This window comes from Monodelphis domestica, chromosome 4 (assembly GCF_027887165.1).
Source record: "Monodelphis domestica isolate mMonDom1 chromosome 4, mMonDom1.pri, whole genome shotgun sequence".
Taxonomy (NCBI): domain Eukaryota; kingdom Metazoa; phylum Chordata; class Mammalia; order Didelphimorphia; family Didelphidae; genus Monodelphis; species Monodelphis domestica.
The window spans coordinates 59,786,561-59,811,333 of NC_077230.1; the positions used below are offsets into that span (position 1 = coordinate 59,786,561).

At 36.7% G+C, this 24,773-nt stretch overlaps 1 protein-coding gene across 1 annotated transcript in view; it reads left to right on the plus strand.

Annotated features, from left to right (window-relative positions):
• ZPLD1 (zona pellucida like domain containing 1) overlaps positions 1–22,075 on the plus strand; it is a 64,296-nt gene extending 42,221 nt beyond the window's left edge. Inside the window, 8 exon segments of the mRNA XM_001363436.4 lie at positions 1,671–1,743; positions 5,028–5,125; positions 7,402–7,482; positions 10,123–10,294; positions 14,632–14,740; positions 21,066–21,095; positions 21,738–21,803; positions 21,806–22,075. Of these exon segments, the coding sequence (XP_001363473.2) occupies positions 1,671–1,743; positions 5,028–5,125; positions 7,402–7,482; positions 10,123–10,294; positions 14,632–14,740; positions 21,066–21,095; positions 21,738–21,803; positions 21,806–21,912 (736 nt within the window). The 3' untranslated portion in view covers positions 21,913–22,075.
• The last annotated feature ends 2,698 nt before the right edge of the window (positions 22,076–24,773 follow it).

Genomic DNA, 24,773 nt, shown 5'->3' on the forward strand with positions numbered 1-24,773 from the left:
ATAAATGCTTATGAATCTGGTAATAAGCCTCCAGGGTAATTTTTATTTATAACAGGATCTACTTACTACCGGTGTCTTAGTTTTAGGCAAGTGACTTAACTTTTTCCTCTTTGAAACAGGGAGTTTAACATGGTGATTTATTTTCTTTCATTTGGTCTATTTGTTAAAAGGTTTTTTGTTTATCTGTTTGTTTTTTCTTCTCCCCCCCAACCAAAGAGGAGAGTGGGAGGAAGTGGGCTTTCAATAAGGGTTGCCATCCACCTCCCCTGAAGAAAAAAAGGAAAAGAGAAATAACATAAAGCTGTTGTGGCACTTTTAGAAGCATACAGGAAAGAAGAGAATGAAAACCAATAGAAAACACAGAAAAGCAGAACATATTTGAAAGTTACATGTTGAATTTATTATATGTTTGAGAGGAAGAACAAACCGTGTTTATATAGATTCAGTATTCATGAATATTCAACATATTGAATTTTTAATATTCAATTCAATATAGGTAGTTTTATGTTAAATCATCTTTATCTTTTTCTCCTTTGTATATGGAAATGTTCATTTTATTTGGTGTTTAAGTTCAGAATTAAAAAAAAATAACAAAAGGAAGCAGTTGTTCTGTACTCTCTAGTTTCTTCTCTAACTGTAAACCTTCTGAATAACCAAATTTTTTACTTTTCCAAAAGATTTTATGATATCATATAGACCTAGTTATTGTAGCGTGATTGGTTACTAGTAAAATTACCAGTTACTATAAGCTTTGCTTCAATTTACAAATACACATAATGGATGCCATTGGGATAAGAAATGTCTACCTGAGAACAAAAATGGGTGGCAAAAAGTGAGAAAGCAAAGGATGACTGGATGAGGAAAAGAATATTGCAGGCAAAAAAGAAAAAAGTGAAACATTGATCAACCAATCAATAAACATTGCATCTAAGTGGCACGTGTGGATGGAACACTGAGCTTGGAATCAGGAAGACTGATGTTCATTAGCTCAAATTGGTCTCAGACTTGTTCTAGTTGTGTGACCATGGGCAAGTCACTTAACCCTGTTGGCCTCAGTAAATCTGTAAATGTAATGTGTAAAATTGTACTGTAAAATGATCTGGAGAAAGGAAATGGCAAACCATTCCAATATCTTTGCTGAGAAAATCCCAAATGAGATCATAACTGAAAAACAACAAAACATCCACTGGCTAAGAACTAGTGATACAAAAAATGTCAAAAGACAGACCTTGCCCTCAATAAACTTTCAATCTAATAGAAAAAGTAGAAAAAATGCCCACAATTACAAAACAACAATAGTGCTGAGAACTTTTCGTATAGCTATTTTTTCCCATCATTCTTTTTTCACAATATAATAGTAACTGCCGCTAGTGTATTTAAATTCCTGTGAAATACAATCTGTGCACATAGGGAGACTTAGACATGAAGTTCAATTGGGAACATTTCCCAGGAATTAGCACATCATAAAAATCAAATTTCTTGTCATGCCTCTGCTTCCTTTCTAATTATTTACCTTCTCAGTGATTTAAACAGTATACACCATTCTAGGTCTCTTGCCAATCTGCCGGGTTTCTTCAGAGTTTTATTGCCATAAATATAAAATGCACATCCAGCCCAAAGTTAAAATATAAAACCTCCTCAATGCTTCAATTTTTCCAAATTGATTCTAGGTCTTCAGCTGCTATATCTGTACGGGAGAACAATGGTACATTTGTCAGCACATTGAATTTGCTTCTCTATAACGTAAGTGTGATGGTTGAAAATACTGTCCTTCCTACCTCACTTAGGTCCTTCTGAATGGGGTAAGTCATTTGCAAGGAGATCCTACATATTCATATATACACTATTAGAGAAATCTGTTTGAAACATTTGCATAGAGTGTGCATCATATACATACATATTGCAAACATGATTATGGGATAATCTTTTTGGTAATGTCTTTATCTCTTCATTATCACTTGTGCATGTCTTAAAGATCTTTAAAGATGTGCCAAAAGGTCCAATTTCTTTCTACCTGTTGACTTTTTATGAATTGGATTCTACATATCTGTAAAAGAGAGGTAATGCTGCAAAGTAGAGGGAGGCCTGACTTTTGAGTAAGAAAGACTTGAGTTCAAGTCCTCCTCCTGATACAAACTAGCTCTGTGACCATGGGGAGGTCATGATTCTCTTTAGTATTTTAGGCGCTTTCCCAAGACTTTGTTAGACTAGTTGCCTATATACATTAATAGAAAGAGTTCCCACAGTGTGCATTCCTCAAACCAAAGAAATCCCAGCTCTGCCTCCTTACTTTGCAGAATTAAAAAATGCATATAGTTATATATAGAAGGATCTGTAGGGTAGGTCAAATTGTTATTCTAGCCACATAATAGTGTGTGTACATACATTTCCTATATACTTGGGGGTCAAAGTTTCACAAATATTGTTATACTGAAGAAGAAAAATGTAGGAAACATAAATCATATTTCTCTGACAAGTATGCTTGGGTTGCATGTGTTAATTTTTTCAATATGGATCTTTGGCTGCATACAATTCTTTCATATCTGAAATGATTTGGATAAGAAACAGAGCATTGTCTAAACTTTTGTCATGTAAATATGGACAGTGGCAGCAAAATGTGAAAAATACATGGATTTCTATTTATAACAGCAACATTAATCCTCAAAATGATATTTTCATGTTGATTAAAATTTTTTATTCATACATTTTAAATGCCTGATTTAAATATCAATTTTTCAATCCATCAAGCAACATTTTTGTAAATTATGAATCTGATTTTTACATTATTATTCATGTCATCATGGCACTGAGTTATAATTCATGCAACTGATTTAAAAGTCAGAGCTTTATACTTTGAATATAATGAGCTATAAATATTGTAGTAGGACATTTTCCAAAGGCATTTAAAAAAATCATGTTTATAAGTTTGTAGTCAGATACCACAGAGTTCTAAAAAACAAATTAAAATGTGTTGGAATGAAGATTGCATTTCCTTCATTTTAAAAGTTTCTTCTGAGAGGAGATGCTGCCAAGTTACTTAGAAGTACTACAATAACTGAATCCTCAGCAAATAGTACCAGTCACTGAATCAAGCCAGAAATTGAGCATTGTTATGAGAACTAACTCAATAACTCTATAGTTCTCAGCTGAAAGGTTTCTATCATTTGATTTGCAGTAGAATTTCAGGTGACTCAAGCGTTCTGATTTATGTAATGTTAGACATCATGGATTTCAAGAAAATGGAGAGCTGTTGATTCTAGAAAAGCCAAAAGTAACCTCTGTTGTAGCATTTAAAATCACTGCATCCAGTCACCTGACTTGTTCTTCCTCTGAAAAGGGAGAAATTCAGAATTAAGAAGTATGGATATAATGATGGTTTTTGTTTTCACTTTATTAGGAACATGTTAACGTGTTCCTTAAATAAAGTAATGCATTGAATGGCCCCTGAGATCTTAAGTAAGACAAAATAAATTATTTATTTTGTATTTTATGTTATATATACATATATATAATTTAATTTGAATGTTGAATGCTTTATAGAAAGCTTAAAATCAAGGACCCTTTACAGTAGAATAGAAAATAATAATTAAAGCAAGTTAACCAAAATAAAGCATAAATCATTTTGAAATGAATTATGTGAAAAATTTAAAATCAATCTGTGTAATAAGTAATTTTTAAGCTGAGGATTTTGAGCATTACCAAATTTGCAACTTACTTTTTTTGGAAAAACAGCTAATCAAATTTGTCATATTAGGGTAATGTTAAATAATCTAACTTTTACCAGTTATATTTAAAGCATTAAAATTTAGTTGTAATAATTTGCATTTTTTTAAATAGACAGCAAATAAGTCCTTGGTAGCTAAGTCCTAGGAAGTTGGTAAAGGCATAAAGTAAAATGATTTGCAAAGGGTCACATAGCCAGTAAGCCAGAGGCAGGACTTGAACCCAGGTCTTCCAAAATCTTATTCATGATATCAACCTTCCTGTCCATTTCAATAATGCATTAGCAAACTAAATTTTAGAGAAGCAAGACATACACACACACACACACACACACACACACACACACACACAACAGGAAGATCTGGGTTAAAATCCTATCTTTTACATATACTGGCTCTTTGACCCTGGGCAAATTCATTTAAGTTCTTTGTGCTCTGGTTGATTCTCAGCAACAAATGAGTTGCTGATCCACATCACTGGAGGGATGTTTTTTACAAGGAAGAAATCATAGGTCTAGTTGAAAAATATATATAAATGTTCCCTTTTTGCATTTTTTAAAGAATTGGGGACCATATAATCTTCTTTATGTATAGTGATGAAGAAAGGGAAATATTTGGTTGCCAAATAGTGCCTAGGGACCATCCTACTTCATTTTTAGGTAGCAAGACAGAGATTTGGTTGACTAAATTGTACTATCATCAAATAATACTTTTCTTTTGTGACTGCACGTTTTCTCTGTCTGTTAAATTCTTATGGAATGGATAAAGTTTTGTGTCCTTCATACAGTTAGGAATTGTGCTTTTCCTATGAAAGGGCAAATGAGAATATCCTTGTGTACCCTTTAGACAGTCTATGCCCATCCTTCCTCACTTATGTGTCTGTTTACGAAGCTGAGAACCAACATCAGAGTCAGCCATTTGTTCACTTTATCTCTTTATTGGGCTGATGATTATCTTGAATATTCTCAATAAATAAGATATTCTCCAAAAGGGATCCTAACTTTCAAAAAGTTACGAGGGCAGCTTAGTACCAAGAGAGGAAAAAAAGCAAATCATAAATGAACCATATAAGAAGAATATTTAAATGTCATAGTTAAGCTTTATGGATTTGGTACCATCATCCCTGGAAACCAGAAGGAATGTCCAGACAGTTTAGAGGACCTTTCTGTGCTTCTTCTCTATTGTAACTATGAGTTTGTATTCACCTGTGTCTCTTACAAAGAAATGGATTGTAATATAACTTAGCACTACTATCCTACATGTTTCACTTGATGTGACTGTAATAGTAATTTTTTTAATCAACAGGATTCCACCTACAGCCAGCAATTGATTGTACCTAGTGCAGGACTGCCTTTGAAAACCAAAATATTTGCAGCAGTCCGAGCTACCAACTTGGATGGCAGGTATCACTACCCTCCTTTCTGATTTGAAAAAGGGAAAAAAAGTAATTTAGTTACTCAGGATCCTCATGAATTATAAAGTTAGCTCATTCATTTTTTATTTCAATTTATAAAATACTCTTGGTGCTTACCCCTCTGGCTGTATAAACAAATAGGAATATTAAGTTAAGCCCGAGTGAGGGGTCAGCTTCTGTAGGCCATCCTGTGCCACGGTTTAACAAACAAGAATTCTCTTGGGGAGTTCCTGGACCAGCATAATAAAGCACAAATCTAAAAAGTTCTTAGAATAATGAAACAAAAGTAGACTTCAGTTAATAGCTAGAAACTGATAGGCTCAGTTAAAACAGCAAAGAAAAGAAGGAAATAAATACTTATTAAACACCTATTATGACAGACACTATGCTAAGTGCTTCCTAAATATAATTTTATTTAATCATCACAAAGAATGTCAGTATATATTGTTATTATCCTCATTTTACAGATTAGGAAACTGAGGGAAACAGAGATCAAGTTAAGTTAGTCATATATCCCTTAGGTGTTTGAGGCTGGATTTGATCAGGTCAGATCTTTTTGACTCTAATCCTAGAACTTTATCCACTTGACTTCCAAGGGCAACATAGAATGTGAAGATTTTCTCTCAGAAATGTGCTTTGGAATACAAATTCCTTTAAAAATATTACGGTGGTTAAGAATGCAAAGTTATTTTAGACTTAGAAATGTCATTGAATTACTATTAAAAGAGATGAAATTGAGAGGCTCCATAGGTGGCCCAAATGTGACTTTCCTTCCTCCTTTTCTTTCTTCTCTGGCATTTCTATTTTTTTTTTGAGTGAAAAGAATTTACATAGTTTAATATTTTAGGGATTCATGACTTTACCTCTCTAGGTATTTCCTTCATTGATGTACACTCTAACCCTCCTAGAGTGGCTGGGCTTCATGTCCTCCTCCACTTTCCCCCCAACTCGTCTCCCAAACAAAGAAAAACAATATTCACAACCCTTGTAAGATGTGAACCCCTCCCAAGGAGCTAGATTGATCTCAGAATCATACACACTTACCCAAACACACACAAACACAAACATTCATGAGCCTTTGGACCACTGGGCCTGAACCTGAAGCCTTTTCAGCTTGGTTAGGACTTGACACAATTGACATAGGTATCAAGATTCCAAGACTTTACTGGAAATTAAAAATACCCTTTTTTAAAAGTGTCGCAAAATTTGGGGATTTAAAAAAATATGTCTAAATAAACTTATTCAAATGGAAAAAATGTGTCATTGTTATTGATTTGTTTGCTTGGTCATATATATTCCATGTATCAACAATAGGATGTAGAGTTTTAGAAGCAAAGGCTTCAGGAATAAACTAGGTGGATTCTCTCATTTATCTGGTAAGGAAGTGAAGAGACTGAGGACTGAACTGATTGATCCAAGGTCATTCGGACAGAAAGTAGCAGAGGAAGAGTCTGAATTCTCTCTGCCAGATTGTTTCTGAGGGTTTTATAGATAACATAGAAAACAGCCAGGCCCAACAGAACCTTTTTGGGTATTCTGTGCAGAACATAAGTACACTCCCCAAAGTAATCGAGTATCTCCTTTCCTTGTCCCTCCTTCCTCTCTCCACTGCCTACCAACTTCCATTTAGTTTTGTCTCATTTGGCAAAACTGATATGTTTAAAGCATGGGTCAAATAAACAGTGGCACCTAGGCTTCTAAGTGATCTACTTCCAGAAGTGTCTTTTTCTGTCCTTCCCTGATCTGCCACCTTATACACTCGTGATATTTATTCCAGTGGTAGCATTAACCCTGAAAGCATATCAAAAATGTTGAGGAAAGAAAAATGGGAATGGAAATTTTTTGCTTCAGGCACTCTTTGAGCTATGTATTCAGAACAACTTTAAAACCTCTAGAAAGAGATATTTGAAATCATAAAACCCAAGTTTGAGTTCTTACTTGGTTGGAATTATGTGATTTTGAGCAATTCGCTGAAACATGGTGAACTTTGGTTTCTTTATTTGCAAAGAAGGGAATATTAATACAAATACGGCTGCCTGATGCACAGAAATATTATGAGGGAAATATGTTGTAAACCTTAAAATAGTATATAAATATGAGTTAGCATTTTTATCTTCAAACAGTAGTGAATACATTCTCTATTAAAATTATCTGGGGCTTAAGAGCATTCTTACTGACCCTTTTTTAACTTCACACAATTAGTTATCACCAAAAGGTGATCATCAGGTGGTGCTGACATGACTTCATTCTTGCTTTCTTCAATAGATGGAATGTTTTGATGGACTACTGCTATACAACGCCATCTGGGAACCCGAATGATGACATACGATATGACCTATTCTTTAGGTAGGTATTTCCCAATGCTTCCATTCTATAGCTAAAATCTAGTTGTGCCTGACTGAAGTGGCAAGTTTAGTTCAAATAACCATATTGCTATTTTTAAAAATTCGTTTGATTGTAGGATTTGAAATCTGGGTTAGGCTGGCTATGTGGAAGTATGATCACCACTGGCTACCAAGTAGGCCAAAGTCAAATGAGAATTAGGAATAAATTTGTTTCATTAACATTGCTGGCTTATAATTAAAAGAGGAAGGGAAAATGTTCCCATGTTAGAGAATCATAAGGAAGCCATTATTTACAGATAGGGGAGGATCACCAGCTATTTGTTCCATTAGACTATGCCATCATAAGCAAAGAAGGCAGGTAAGTGGCACTGTGAATAGAGCTCTGGGTCTGGACTTGTAGTTCATCCAGCCCTCACACACTTACTAGTTGTATGACCCTGATCAAGTCGTCTAAACTTTGCCTTAATTCCCTCAACTATAAAATAGAATTAATATACAGTACCTCCCTCTCTGGTAAGAAAAGAATTAGATTTTTTAAAGTGTTTGGCAGACCCCAAAGTTCTCTATAAATAATAGCTAGTATTATTTTTAAAAGGAAAAAAATTAAGTCAATGATTCAGATAATTTAGGGCAAGAAAACACTTTTGCCTCATTTATCAGAGTATTTCAAATGCAAGTCCCATTTGGCCTTCTACCCTACTTTTCTCAGAGCCAATAACTTTGCCATTAGTTTCTAGCTAATGGTGATGGATTGTACAATAGTTTTCATCTTTTGGTGTGTCATGGCCATAAAAATTCTCAATCTTCCCATCTAATGTCCAGTGCTCTGGATAAGATAACAATATAGGATTCAATAGCATGAGGATGGACTGTAGACAGTAATTGACCTAAACTTGGAACATCAGATGTGGCTGGCTTGATTCACTGCAGCTTTTGGATGGGAGAAGCAGCATGATGGGAAGCACAAAGCATCTGTTTCACTGCTTCTAATCCACCAGGATGGTCCCCAGCAAATGGTCAATGAAATTTAATGAACCCACATCTGCTCCCTTTGGACAAGAATTGCATGGGTTTGTTGTCAGTTTAACAGCAGAACCACTAATGGGCCTAAATGATTAGGACACCAGGGCCTTTCTGTTTGAAATATGGCACCCCTCTGTTTTAGACCCAGGTGTGCTGTCCAGTCCTGAAGGGTGGGATAGAGGAAATCTAGCCTTGAATGAAAGACTACTGGCTCATTACATTCTCCCACTCTTATACCTCATGGAAAAATTATATCAAGGTTAAATTTTACCTCATGCCTAACATCTCCTTAGATGGCCAAAGAGAAAGACAATCTATAATACAAATCAGGTAGATAGATTTTTATTTCAGATGCAAACACTCTCATGTAGGCATTGATAGACTTAAACCAGGGTTCAGCAATAACTGATATTTTGCTCTTAGATTATTGAAACTTAAAATATTTTAGAACATAAAGTAGTTTGTATGTTACTGAATAGATTTATTTTCATTTATCTTTGGTTCTGTCCATATCCTTTGACCAGTCAGGTTGGGGTTTAGACTCCTCCTTTTGTCAGGGGACATCTTTTCTGATGTAGAAACTCCCTTTATCATCAGTCAGCTCTGCTCAAGGGACAAAAGATCCTCTGGACTTCTGGACTTCACAAGATTATTTCTAAACATGAACATCTCCATCTCAAGACTGATATTTAGTCACTTATACTCAGGAAAAATAAAACATAAAATAGGGGAGAGTACCATGTACTCCCTCCCTCATGGCATGCAGGGTATAGAAAAGGATATGCTGACCTTCTTCCATTCCTTCTTGGAAATCCCAATCACCTGGAGAATCAAAGGAAAAGGAACAAAATCATTCATTTTGTAAGGGTCCACTAAGTCATTAGTTCTTTTTACTCAGTGGACAATATGGAGATGACTATCATTAGCAAAGCATCCAAGCCTTTAGTTACATACGACCACCTGGAAGGGTTCGGGGTATTTGTCATTCCCAGGGCAGTCAAGAACTGAGCTAGCACATATGATTGGAAGGAAATAGGTAGGGCAGCTCTGCACATGCCCTGTTCAACCTGAGGTTACATTAGAAAATAAACCAAAACAGAGTCCTATGAAAATGTGAGTTAGTTATAATTATTGCTATGTAGCTAAGGCTCCAGTCTAATTTCTTGTTTTATGACCTTGTTAAATATCCCTGAAATAGAGGAATGGTTTAGTCAGCCCTCAAAAACTGTTCTTTTATTTTATTTTATATTTTTGCTCTGGAAATACATCTAAAAAGTGAAGCAATTTTACACTTCATATAAGAGGACATGGTACAGTCCAACTGTAATGGTACAGTTGATATAACACTAGGCTTTGAAACAGAAAAGTTAGTTTTACATCTTCATTCTAATACTTTACTATCTGTGTGACCCTGGGAAAGACATTAGGAAATGTTGACTGTTTCCTAATCTTAAAAAAACCAAACAACAACAACAGCATAGAGACAATAGCATTTGTTTTCTCTGATTCATAGGGTGGTTGCGATGAAAATATACAGCAAACACTAAAGCTCTGCAGAAAGGTGAGGCATTGTTATGCTCCCCAGTAATGCCCAGTGTTTGTGTTTCCTGAACTACAGCTGTGACAAAGATCCACAGACAACTGTCATAGAAAATGGCAAGAGCCAGCAAGGCCGGTTTTCATTTGAAGTATTCCGTTTTGTGAAGCACAAAAACCAGAAGATGTCTACCGTCTTCCTTCACTGTGTGACAAAACTGTGCAGGGCAGAGGATTGCCCCTTCCTCACTCCTGTAAGTTTTCAGAGATTTCTAACACATAAACTAATGGCTGAAGGGGTGTGTGTATGTGTGTGTGTGTGCATTTTATACCATGGACTAATTGATCACCAAAGCAAAAAATGTGCCATGCTGCACGGTACAATAGTCTATCCCTCAGACTCAGCCAGTCCTCAGATCATAGAATTGTATATTAGAGGTAGAAGAGGATTTCAGGGGATTGTATAAAGATCTATTTATCCTTGAAATCCAGATTCATTGCCCAAGAACCAAAGATCTTGGCTTTTCATTGGCTTTTCAACTTAATGCCTTTGTATAGTGGTCTCCCCCATTAGATTATAAATTCTTTGACTGCAGGACTTTGTCTTTTACCTCTTCTCTATTGCTTGGCACTGTGCCTGTAACATAGTAGGTTCTTAATACATGTTTATTGAATAATTAATTGGTCTAAGGGGAAAAGAGGGCAAGGTTTTTTTGTTTTGTTTTGGTGAGGATTCATAGTACAATGGATAGAAAGCTGGCTTTGAAGCTCGGAAGGCCTGGGTTCAAGTGTTGCCTCTTTCACATTTTGGCTGTACTTAATCTCTTAGTTCCCTAGGCAATTCTCAAATTCTAATTCCCAATTCAAATTTCCACTCTGAATTGGTAGAAAGATTTTTCTTCCCTGAGAATTGCCTATACCACTGAAACCATAATTATTATTTCTGACTTTATCTTCTTTGTGAAGAGAGACATAATGGGGAACTTTTTCACTTGAGACAAAAACAATTGTGTCAGGGACAGTGTGACTTATGGTTCCAGGAGAAGGTGATGTCAATCCCTTGCTTCCATTGAGCTAGAGGGAGGAGGACAGGAGAGTAGAATTATGGTGGAAAGTCTAGAATGGGTTGTTCTTCTAGCTTGTCTGTACCCACATCTTTTCCTGGGGCAAAGAAGATTTTTGGAGGGAGGAAGGATAGCTCCCTTTGCTTCCCAAGAAGGGGAAAAGCCCACTCACTATAGGGGAGAGGAGAGGAGAGGAGAGGAGAGGAGAGGAGAGGAGAGGAGAGGAGAGGAGAGGAGAGGAGAGGAGAGAAGAGGAGAGAAGAGAGGTGGAAAGTCTGGAATGGGTTGTTCTTCTAGCTCGGCTGTACCCACATCTTTTCCTGGGGCAAAGAAGATTTTTGGAAGGAGAAAACATAGCTCCCTTTGCTTCCCAAGAAAGGGACAAGCCCACTCACTATAGGGTAGTGGTTTTCTCTGTGATCTTGTGCAGTTTTGCTTTAAAACATCAGTTGTTTCTATTGGGATTTGACAACTGTAGAGCCATGGGGAAAAAATCCTGAATTTGTACAGTGAAAAAAAGTAAAACTACCTAGATTTGAATCCCATTTCTGTTGCCTATGAAACCTTAGGCAAAGTTCTTCAATTTTCTGGTCCTCAAATGGAGGTGGAAAATTAAACTAGATGACGTTTTGGTGTTCTCTCTAGTTTTTTTTAAATTATAGAACCTTATCTCTAAAGCTGGGATGTAATTCTAAAGCAGAACCCAACTCTTTCACTTTATAGTGAAGTTCAGGGATATGAACTGACTTTCCTAACAGTGACCAGAACATACCTAGAAGCCATTCAACAAACATTTTACTTACCTACTATGTGTCAAGCTATTCTAAGTACAGGAGACATAAAGGAAGGAACACTCTAGACATTTTCACAGATTGTCCTGCATGCCTGGAATTCTCCCTCCACTTCTTCATCTCTTGACTCCCTGACTTCCTTCAAGTCCCAGATAAAACCTGATCTTTTTCAAGGATAAAAAGGAGACAAAAAGCAGTTCCTAATCTCAAAGAGCATGAAATTTAAGGAGGGGAGACAACATGCAAATAACTATGTATAAACAAAATACATACAAAGTAGACTAGGGATAATCAACAGAGTAAAGACTCTAGCATTAAGGAGGATCAAAAAAACTTCCTGCAGAAGAAAGTAGTAGATACTAAGAAATTCCCTTCAAGAGCTCACATTCTAAAGAGGATGACAGTGTGTAAACAACTAACTCTATCCATATAGGATATGGACAGTACATAGATTGTAATCTCCGAGGGAGGGCACTGGAAGGAATAAGGACTAGGGAAAAGCCTTCCTGAAGAAGGTGGAATTTGGGCTGAGTCCTGAAGAAAGGTGGAGTGCTAGAGAAACCAAAAAGGCAAAAATATATTCCCAGGAGCTCCTATTCTCATCAGGGAGATGATATGCAAATAATTAAGTACATGCAAGACATAGACAATTGTAAAGATTAAAATTTGGGGGAAACTGAGGCAAGGTAGAAATTAGTTTCTCTCTACAAGGAGTATTATATTTTTAGAGGTTTATTGAAGATTAAACTATAAAGAAAATACAAGTAAGAAAGGCACGTGTCTAGGCCCAAAGAGTCTATTCACGACCACTCACATCTTGCCTGCTAGGTGGAGAGCCACGTGTGCTCCGAAGCAGAAGTAGTAAAGAGACCTTCAGTAGGTGGAAAACTCCTTTAAATAATAATTTGTGATCTCGCCCAGGTGAGAATTTAGTGCGATTACAAAGCATTCTGGGAAGTGAGCAAGGACTTCTGGGGACTGGAGTCCTGGATTCAAGTCTCCATTTTTACACAATTTAAATGGAAAATAATTTCTGAGGGAAGGCACTTAGTGATGAATAGTGACCATGAAAGGCCTCTCACAGAAAGTAGTACTTAAGCTGCTTCTTGAGGGAAACCAGAAGTGGGAGATGATGAAGGAGAGACAGCCAGGGAGAAGACATGGAGTTGTGAGATGGAGTATAATGTTGAAAGGACAGTAGGAAGGATTATGTAGAGGGAGAATATAGTACATGGAGGGGAGTTAAGTGGAAAAAGACAAAAAAAAGTCAGAGGGGGGCCAGGTGGTGAAGATGGCTAAGAAAATTTTATATATTTGATCCTTGGAGCAACAGGGAACTATTAGAATTTACTGGGCAAGAAAAGTAACATGATCAGACATATTCTTTTTTTTTAAATATGTTTTTGAAACCCTTTCCTTCCATCTTGGAATTAATTCTGTGTATTAGTTCCAAGGCAGAAGAGTGGTAAGAGTTAGGCAATGAGGGTTAGGTTATTTACCCAGGGTCACACAGACAGGAAGTGTCTGAGGTCAGGTTTGAACCCAGGATGATGCCCCATCTCTAGGCCTGGCTCTCAATCCACTGAACCACCTAGCTGCCCCCCCCCCCCAATCCTCCCAGATAGTGTCTTTAGGAAAATCACTTGGCAATTGAGTAGAGAATGAATTGGTGTGAAGAGTGATTTGAAGCAAAGAAGGCTATTTCTAAAGACTATGTGGCAGGTGATGGCCTATATCAAGATGGCACCTCTGGAGAAGAAGAGGATATATGCAAGAGATGTTATGAGGGCAAAAATGCCAAGATTTGGCGACAGATTGGGCTATATTGATTGAGTGCAAATGAGGAGCCCAGGGTGCCTCAAACATTGGGAGTCTCAGAGACTGAGAGCATTTGTGGTACCTTTGACAATAATAGGGACAGTGCAGAGTTTGAGGAGAAAGATAATGAATGTTGTTTAGGATACTTTGAGTTTTATATATGTATATTCCTGGGAGTCATAGAAGGAGAAGAGAAAAAGGTTCAAGAAAGAGCCTTGTAGGACACTGATGCCTGGTGTGGCCTGGATAGCTGAGAAGGAGTGTTCAGACAGAAGAAAACTAGAAGAGGATGTTAAAGATGACAGAGAGGTCAAAAAGAATAAGATTTTAGAAAAGGTTATTGAATTATTATATATATATATATATATATATAAGCAATAGCTAGGGAGGAAAATCAAATCACTTGAAGGTTGTTTTGTTTTTGTTTTAAGGACAGGGTATGTTTATGAACATTAGAGGCAGAATTCAAAATCAGGGTCCTAGACTCCAGAGGCAGTGATTTTTCTTCTGCAAATGGATAATCCTATGCTCTAAATTATGTTGGAATGGATTAAGTGGAACATCTACATAACCTTGCTTTGGTACTTAGTAATATTGGAGTAGACAGATTTATTCAAGGATTGAGTAAAATAATTGTATAAAAGTTTAATAAACAGAAGTCTCATTCAGGAGAGCTATTGAGCTATGTAAATTAATGAGGCAAAACACAATTGGAATGGTGGGAAATGAGAGCTGTGACCCAAGCCAGGGGAAGAAATACTGTAGCAGGGGCATGCCAAGTAATTAAATGCACACAAATGAATGCAAATAAAATAAAATGTGTGGCCCTCAGACCAGAGAAACCTGCCTTCCAAAATGGCCATAAAGAAACAGGTTTGCTCCAGTGTGGAATTTCATTTGTTTTCATTCACACCTTAGATTTGCAGTCACAGAGAAAGAAGAGATGTGGAGATGAGGACAACATGGACACCCCAGAGCACCTCGGGAAATGCTGTGGTTTCTGCTGGTCCCATCATTACACGGAGTGGTAGGACAGCTCTTCCCTCTCAACCCCCTTCTCCCCCCATTATACTCACAGGAATTTCCAAAATGGAAACTTCTTTTACTTCTTAGAGGAGCTCACAGTCATTTCTAAAAAGAACTAATTAACTGAAAGATAAGATAAACCTCCAGGCTTTTCTAACCCTCTAATTACACAGCAGTGTTCTGTTTACTCGACTTTCATATAAAGGGTAATAGTCTTACTACTGGGAGAGGGAGAAGGCAGAGGAGGGAGAGAGACATCCTCCATCCTCCATCCTCCATAGAGGAAGGATGCTTTAAGTCACCAGGGTGTGGGTGGTTGGATGGGTTGGGACTGAACTCACACTTTTGTCTACTGGATAAAAATCAAGGCCACGGGGAGTGGACTAAGAGTCAGGAGCCCTGGTTGTGTGACCTTGGAGAAATTTAAACTCCCGAGTTGCAGTTTATGAGAATTTAGGATTAGTTCTGGATTTGGAGCAAGAAAAGCCTTTGGGTATCACCAATTTCAACCCTCTAATTTTACATATTAGGATAATGAAGCCTAGAGGTGTCAAATGATTTGCTTAATCATTTATAATTAGATAAGTGACTTTACCTTATCATTTGGATGGTAAATAGTAGATCTAGGCTTCAGCTTCAGGTCCTCTGACTCTTGAGTCAATAATAGAGCACATTGTCTTTCAAAGATGATCTCAAAGCTCTCTCAGCAGTTTGAATTTGGCTCAGAAAGTATAACTGGATTATTACAGTAGGATTTTTTATTCCTTTTTTCCTATGGCCTCAGGATAGGCAAACTATTGTAATATTTTAGTTAAGTTGTATCTTTACTCATGAAGAAAATCAAGTTCCCCAGAAAAATCTAGCAAAGGCAAAAAAAAAATGCTTTCGAGCTGAGTTATCCAAATAATTGCCTCAGTTCCTCATTTCACTTTTGTGCATTGGCACAGGCTTAAAATGTTGGTCATTCTTTCTTATCATGCTCTTATTTCAGTTTTCCATGACAGCTGCTTTTCAGCTGAAAATTTCCTTCAGCAGGAAGGTGGAATGTTTCATTTGTAAAGTTTGAAGGAACAAAGAAATCCTTTTAGTCGTCTATAATTTATGACGACGAGGGGAAAATGTGTTATTGTATATAGTAAAGGGCTGCTAGGTTCTTTCTCCAATAATGCAGCAATGTATTAACTATGAAATTTCAGACTTGGTGCAGACTCCCTGAGGATCTGGTACATGCTTTTGAGTGGTTTGAAAAATACAGGCTTGTAATTTGTGAAAGGCCCAATTCTTGTCTCCGTGCCTCTCTGTAGAATTGGTGTGCAGAATTACACAGGATGAAAAGTCAGCTTGCATCGACAATATTTGGAGTTGCTTTTGAGTGGGAACAATAGAAAATGTTTTTAATTTCTAGGAAGCACGTCAGGATCAGCTTGGGGGGATAGAAAGGGGAAATAAATAGTTGGAAGTGTGTGATCTATAGAAGGGATAGGCCCTTCCTATGTATGTGGAAATCATTCTTTCTCTCTACCACCCTTTTTAAGGGAATGTTTCCTTTTTACATGGATCAAATCAAGTTTAAGTATAACTAAATATAGATCAGAGTCCTTTATTATTTTATGCCATAGACTCCCTTTGACAGCATGGTGAAGCCCATGGATCCTTTCTCAGAATAATGTATAACAATAATAATAAGAATAACAAAGGAAATCAATTGTAGCTAGATGGTGCAGTAGATAGAATGGAGTCAGAAAGACTCATATTCCCAAGTTTGACTTCTGACACTTACTAGCTGTTTGCCCTTGGGCAAGTCACTTCATCCTATTTGCCTCCATTTTCTTGTCTGTAAAATACACTAGAGAAGGAAATGGCAAACCACTCCAATATCTTTGCCAAGAAAATCCCAAATGGGGTTGTGAAGAGTAGGACACAATTGAAAACTACTGAACAACCACAAGTAGTTTTCTTTCTTTCTTTCTTTCTTTCTTTCTTTCTTTCTTTCTTTCTTTCTTTCTTTCTTTCTTTCTTTCTTTCTTTCTTTCTATCTATTTATCTATTTGAAAACTCAGCAAATTCACAGATCTCAGGTTAAAAATCCCTTCTTTAAATCATTATGAATATTACTCTGGAACAATAAGTTCCCTTTATCAACTAACTAATGATCATCTTTGCTATCATCACTCAGGAGTTAAAAGAGGATTCTCTTTTTTTAGATGTTTATTCAGAGACTACAGACATCTTTCCCTCTTGTTCGTGGTCAGTGAATCTCCTATATAAGAAGACTCAAAATGGATATAATCTCGACTCACTCGTTAATGAAGGACAAAAATATTATTTCAGTGTGAGGACGTCCAAAATAATTATAGATAGGGCAGCTTAGTTGAAGAGCCCAGGTTTATGCAGATTAGTCTATACATCAACCTTTTGGAACTACTTTTTGCTCAATCCCAGATTCTATTTTTCATCCCCTAGACCTGAAAGAAAACTAAGTCCTTTTTATCTAGAAGCAACAAGCACTGCTTTTAGACTGAAGTTGCTGTTCAGTGTTGTCTTCATATATTTGGTTCATCCTTCCTGCATCCTACAACCAATCTTGACCAAGCTTCTTGTTTTAGGCATGTAATCTAGAGCAGGTTTCTAAGCTATAATATCCTTCCTGCCCTTGAGTAACTGACAGATAATAATTAGAAATTAAAAATTCTTGAGTCTACCCATAACAATCTAAATTTGCAGATGAGCAAACAAAGGTAGAGACAGAGGGAATTGATGTACCTAATATCATATAGATACTAAACAGCAGAGATGGAATTCGAACCCAGGTTTCTAGTTCTAAATCTCATATTCTGCTATAATGGCATAGCAGATAGACTATTTGCTAGTGAGGCTTGGATGAAAACCCAACTCAAATATTTGCTATCTGTGTGACCCTGTAAAAATCATTCAAGTTCTGTGGGTCACAGTTTCCTCAACTGTAAAATGAGGGGGCTGGTTTCATTTTACTCTAAGATCTTATTCCAGCTATAAATCTATGAACATTTAAGTATATAGCTGGATCAATTGAAATTTTTTTCTGAGGACATGAGGAAAGTCTTGGGAAAAGGAAAGTACTATGGCCATATAATAAACATCTGATTTTAGTTTTCTAATTGAGTGTGAATCCTTGGTCTTAAAGAGAAGACCAAGTCAAGGTTCTTGTTCATTTGGGATCTTGGTAATTTTATGTAATTCTATTCAGATACAAGACAGCATAAGGGTAAAAGTTTGGAGGCTATAAAAGAATTTGAAATATATGTCATTTTACCACATGGTTAGTAGAGTTGTGTTTTTTTTATTGCTGTCTACTTATGTCAAGAGAGGAAATGTTCATTGTGCATATGTCTTTGCATAGATGCTGTACATCTTTTCAATGTACTTCAACCATTTTTATGGGAGAAACCAGAGTAAGACAGCTTATCTGTCATTACTGGCTTTGTAATGGCCCATGGCATTGCTTCTATTACCTACTTTCCACTGGTTCTTATCCATCTATGTTCTTTTTGAAGTGCCCATCAAGCATAGTATTCCAAGCTGTTATCATGTTAATTCCCGAACAGTTTCATCTGCTTTCCCCTAGTGTATTTTTAAACCACCAAAAGGAAAGAGTATTTCCATAATGTAAAGTCTGGTATACCTAACGAAAGGTGAAGGAAAAGAAAACCAGAAGGACCAGGTAATAAAGTAATAGAAAATAATTACAAATTTTCCTCCCTAGTCTTCTTGCAGCATTGGTAAGTGACCAGCAAACCGAGAAATTTTCTTTTTTGTATATGTTTGGATTTAGCATTTTAGGACTACAGCGGTTGGGCACATCTCTTGACTTCAAGGCAGGTCCCCCAGAATCAGCTAACTCATGTACCATACTCCACAAGCTCCAGTCAGTTGGTTTATTGTTAAACCCATTGCCAAAGGATGGAATTAGTTCAAAGTAAAGACATTTATTAAAATAGTAAAGTAAGAGAAACAGCAATAAAACATGTCACTCCATAAGCCTGTGACATATTCTTCCCCCAAATAAACAACTATCAATGGGAAGAATAGACATAGAGAAAATATATATGATCAGGTAATACACAGAGAAAGAAAGGTACTTGTGGGAGGAGCATAGTTGTCTTTACTGGAAGGCTATTCTCTGTTCAATTCTGCTTTGCTGAATACTGGTCTTCTGGACATAGTCTACACTGACTGCTATATTGGACAGATAACCTCCAGTGAATTTTGCCAGTCAATGCTTTGCTGGGGGACGCATGACTAAGAAGCTTTTCTCTGTCAAAACTTATTTAAATTAAAAATCTTTTTTTTATTTGATCTGCTAAAAGCTTGGCAAGAAGAGTAGCCTATTTATATTTCTTTTCTTTTTAAAAAAAAATCCTTACCTTCTGTCTTAGAATCAAAATAAATATTGATTTTAAGGCAGAAGAGCAATAAAGTTTAAGAAATTGGGAGTTAAGTGACTTGCTCAGGGTTATTTAGCTAGGAAATATCTGAGGTCAGATTTGAAGAGAGGACCTTCCATCTCTAGTCCCAACTCTCAAGCTACTGAGCTCCAGTGTGCTCTGATATTTCAAATGCTATAGGCTTTTAAAAGCCCTTCTTTTAGATACTTCACCATCTTGATTCTATGAGGAGAGAAAACTGTTTTGTTCAGCCAGTAATCTTACTTGCAAAGCTCCTGTGAAGGTCTTTAACAACTTCCAGGTATTCTCAGCTGTGGCTACAAAGCTATTTAGACAAAAAAAATATAAAAAGACATAGTTAAGTATAGCCTCAAATTTATATCTTTACATTAAACTTCTTAATCCGAGGGTTTGCTTCTTTCTGTCAGAGGCCCATTTTTTACCGATTTCAGTTCCTAAAGTCTAGATCATTTCTTGTGTATGGGCTGATCACCAAGTCATTTTGATGCTTGAGACTCCCCAGTTTTGGATCTCTAAACCTCTTTATCAGGGATGCAAAGCTAGGGCCTGTCTTGCCTAGTAGTATTCTTTGCTTTTCATCTGTGAATAGGACCAGCCACAGTTAAAAGGACTACCTCACCTTAAAAGTCTGGACCCTGGAGCAAGTATTTCTTTTTCCTAAAGCTCAACTATCCAGGAATTTTTTAAAGCTTAAGATACTTTACAAAATGCCATTAATGGTTAGAGGTCTTCTTCCTTATTTATTTAAGGTTAGAATGCAAACTCAGTGAAGACAGACAGTTTCTTTTCCGGAGATGGTTAATAAATGTTTGCTGAATGTAATCAAAAGCTAGACAAATTAAGCTTAGTGTTCTTTTCCTCTATAACCAGATCAATCATTTTTGTTACATTTACTTTCTTTTTCCTTTCCATTCTTTTTTTACAAAAAAAGAAATTGATAGTAGGCTTTGATTTAAACATAAGCTCTTTACTGTCACTAGGGTTTTGATAAATGAAGGCTTGAACAAAATATCAGAAACATTTAGACAAATTCTAATCAGGATAGAACCACTCCTTGTTCCATTCCACAGTAAAAATTCAACGTATTGCAGTTATCGATAAACAAAGGTAAAACCTGAAATAGGAAAAAAAATGAATTGAGTAAGGAAAAGTGAGTCAGTATACTTTGATTTACCAGTACAGATAAACACAAACTTACCATATTCAGATTTCTTTTTTAAATGAATATTTTTCTTTAAGCATAGAATAACATTTTTGAAAACAGGTAGAAAAAAGTGGCAGCATGATAAAGTAAAGTAGATACTAAATAATGAATATTTGAACATAAAAAGGTTAGTTATAGGCACAGTTAAAATTAAATCAGCTTCCTTAATTAATGACTCCTCTAAGCTTCCTGTCAGAGACAATGATAAATCAGCAATGACAAGAATGAATTGACAAGTATTTAAAGAGAGTATTCATATTTTGATCAGTAGGGATTTGAGGGATGGTGAGAACCATGTGGAAAAAAGGTTATAGAGAAGGTTATAGATTGGTCTTCTTGGAGAAGGTGAGAATTGAAGAAAATGGGGCCAAATAAGGAATGTTCTGGTAAATGTCTAATAGTCTTCTAACTTGAGGAGGGGAAAAAGGACATAACGCATATACTTCAGGTTTAATCTCCAGTATTAACTTTTGCTCTTTCATTTTTAAGTCTCTGTTTTCTTTTTAATTTTTAAAAAATCTAGACAATCAACAATAAATTGAGTGTTAATCTTTAGCATTTGTTGATTTTGGAGATGTAAATGTTCTTCAAGAAAATTTAACAATCATCTCTCAAGAGGCAGCTTCAGGAGACCCCTGGGCAAACATAGATAACATATTTGTTTCCTTTTTTTTCAGATGAAACGCCTACCAACAATTCCCAGCTTGGTAAGTTCTTCTAAATATTGCCAACTGAGTTATATTGACTTTTTTCTTAACTCTTACCTTATTAGAATCTATCTAAAGCAGAAAAGTGGTAAGGAAAAGGCAATTGGGGTTTAGTGATTTGCACAGGGTCAAACATCTAGAAGTGTCTGAGATCACATTTGAACACAAGTCCTTCTGATTCCAAACCTGGAACTACCCAATGTGTTACCTAGTTTCCCCTAGTTATAATGACTCAACTTTAGCCCCCTTTCTATTATGTTGCCTGATGATCAAGCATATCTTTTCTCTCAGTCGAGTGGAGGTGGACCCTGGGGACACTGTCACAAGTTGCTGGCTTGTTGTTCTTAAGAGTACTTCTTTGTTAGAGGGGATGGTCTATGGGAGGCTGGGAATCATATTGGAAATGGATGATGGCTTTCAAAAAAATCAACAAAATTGCCTCTGTTATATAGATGAGGAAATTGAGTCAAAGTAGTAAAGTTTCAATGATCAAAGGTCAAATGTTTCTGACTTCAGAAACTAGAACCCAGATCTTCTGACTCCTAGACTAGTACTTTTGCCAGTACATGGTGCTCAGAGACAGTAGGAATTTGGAGAGGGTGATAGCATGCCTTTTTAATTCTGCTTTTCCTTGCTTCACAGGTTCCTCCAGTGAGCCTCCTTTCCAGTTGAATTCCATCACCAGTGCACTGATATCAGGATTAGTCATTCTGGAGTCATGAGCTTTTCCCTTCTCATGTGTTCCCTGGCACTGCTGCACAGGAAGGGGTCTGACAGCTTAGTGTTGAATGGCATAAGAAATCCAGTTTTTGATTAACTGTAGCAGCTTTCTCACATTTGGGGAGCTTCCTTCAATAATATGTGTGGTTCCAATGTGCATGGACCGAGGCAATGTTCCATCAGCACTGAATGCCAGCTCTTTGTATTTGTAGTCTTACTAGACTTTATCGTGCAGCTGGTAATCATGATGGTAGTGAAAGAATTTAAGGCTATATTGCTATTTGTCATTCGGTGTTTGTGATCAGACCTCTTTGCCTGCCCAGGAGTGTGCTAATTGGAAGTTAAAAAAATCAGGACTTAAATCTGACAGGAACACTGCCTTTTTTTCCCTACTGTTAGACTCATTCTCTCTCTCTCTCTCTCTCTCTCTCTCTCTCTCTCTCTCTCTCTCTCCTCTCTCTCTCTCTCCTCTCTCTCTCTCTCTCTCTCTCTCTCCTCTCTCTCTCATCTCTCGTCTCTCTCTCTCTCTCTCTCTCTCTCTCTCTCTCTCTCTCTCTCTCTCTCTCTCTCTCTCTCTCTCTCTCTCTCTCTCTCTCTCTCTCTCTCTCTCTCTCCTCTCTCTCTCTCTCTCTCTCTCTCTCTCTCTCTCTCTCTCATATCTTTGGTGGATTCTGGGATAATGGAGTAGCATTGAGTGTGAGAGGAGGTTGGGAATCAGATGCATTCCTCCATCTGTCATCCCCACTCCATTTCCCCCAGCAAAGCCCTGAGAGACAGTTTCCAAATAGGGTCTTAAAGCTGAAGTTGCTTAGAGCTTCTTCTGGCTTGGGGATTCCATTTTAATTAGATTGGCCAATCTGAAAACTTGATAGCTATTCACTTTAACCTCCTGTGCTTTGGGCTGATTTCCACAGCTGGCAACAGTTCATTTTCTAGGACCCTCTTGAGAGTTGTGTTGTGTCGCCCTCTAGTATCCATTTTATACAGCAAGTAGTGAAAAAGAGAGGTAGCCTCCAAATTATACTAAGTAGCCCATGGTTGCTATTTACTTACACAAGAATGAATGGGATCAGTTTTATCCTTCTAGGTCTGGAGGGAACCCCAACAGGACCAATTTTCTGAGATAAACAGCTTGACTGCTGTTGTTGCCTTGATCTCATTCCTCCTTTTCTCCTTCCTTCATCTTCTCTCCCTTTTAAAATCAAATCAGAAAATGGAGAAAGACTTTTTCCCCACCCTGGATCCCAAATAAATATTATAATGTCCCTAGATGAATTTGCAGTGATATGTCTGCCCTTACAAAGGACTTCCTAGTCAGTTTTTCCCCCCTTGGGTCTACACTGAAAATTTTCATCACTGTAAGTCTGGTGTCAGTCCACAATAGTCAACAAACATTTGTTACAAAGGCAAAACACTCTCTCGAAGATGCTTTGTTTACAGTAAGTCTTCTTTGATTATATCCTTTGGATTCAACAGTATTTCTTTCTAATATTCACCCCTCCCCTTTATTCACCCAATATTCACCCAAAGTAATTCACCCCTTTAAAAGTTTCCATGAAAGCATAACATTCTAACTAGTCATTTTTTAAGCTTCCCCTCCTCTTAGGAGACACACTGGTAATAAAGTACATGAACTCTATATTCTTTGATAATCAGTGATAAATAAAATGATCGATTTGTCATCGGTGATTGTCCAGTATCTTGTCAATCAGTCAGTAAACAGTTATTAAGCAGTTTGCTAGGTGCTAGAGATCCAAATGCTGACAAGTACCACTTTAAAAATAATAGTTACATCGGAAAAAATAGAGTAATTTCTGCCCACAGATTGTCATGTTGTTCAGGACCAAATTGCTCTGCCAGATGCAAATGACTAGAATCCTTGTATAAAAATCTGTGCCTACCCCCTCAAATGGAGCAGTAAGGTAATTTTCTGGATTATTCAGGTCCCAAGCCTAATATTCCTACAATTTATCTTTTTCTTTCAGGAGAAAGTGCTTTTCTGAACATAATTATCTGTACAACTATTTCAACCCTTCATTTCTTTGGGAAGGCACAGGCAAGGTGAAAGAGGATTTGGCAAGCATCTGGTTAATATCTTGAATGTAGAGAAAAAAAATTAGTCCTTCAAGGTCTCCAATCTTTCCTTCACCATGTGTTGTTTTAATTCAGCCAAGAAACGATGATCCTGGACTCTCTGTTTTAATAAATTTCCTTCCTCCTTGAGATAGTGGGGGGTGAACATTTCCTAAAGACAAAATAGGCCATGTGGCTTATACAACCTTATGCCTATGCTGGCAGAATTGCATTTCCCACCACTACCCCCAATTTGCTTTAGATCATGCATTTGAATAGTCATGGGCCAATTGACTAAGTATCCAATAGCATGATCATCATATCTGTGCAGATAGGTACACCTGTTAATTTGATTTCTAAACTTTCAGAACAATTACAGTTCTAACACCTGTTTAATTATTCCATAATGCTGTCTTTTGGCTCTATATTTCTGGAGCTATCTCTTTTTTCATGAATGAGTTTTGTTCCTACTTCATGTAAAGCAGCATGAATCAGCAGGATTAGAAGTACATAGTGGAATATAATACTAAATATAAAGCTCTGCTCTCCACAACCCCGGAATGCAAGATAATTTCCCCCTAAATGATATTTGTTGCAAGAGTGTAAACATGTTATAAGGAAAAACCACAATGTGCACATTTTCCTTCAGTTTCAATACCTCAAGCTGGAATTTTTTTGTATGTGGATTTATTTTTACACTTCAGGGGTAAGGTCTGATGACATATAAAACATGATTGTTTAATAAAAACATTTTAAGTAAACCTCTTGAGAAAATGCATGTGTATTGATGATTTTAACAAAAGCCGATCATATGAAATTAAGGTTGTTTTTACCAAATTGAGAAGATTTTGTATTATTTTAAATATGTATTTAGAAGAATTCCCT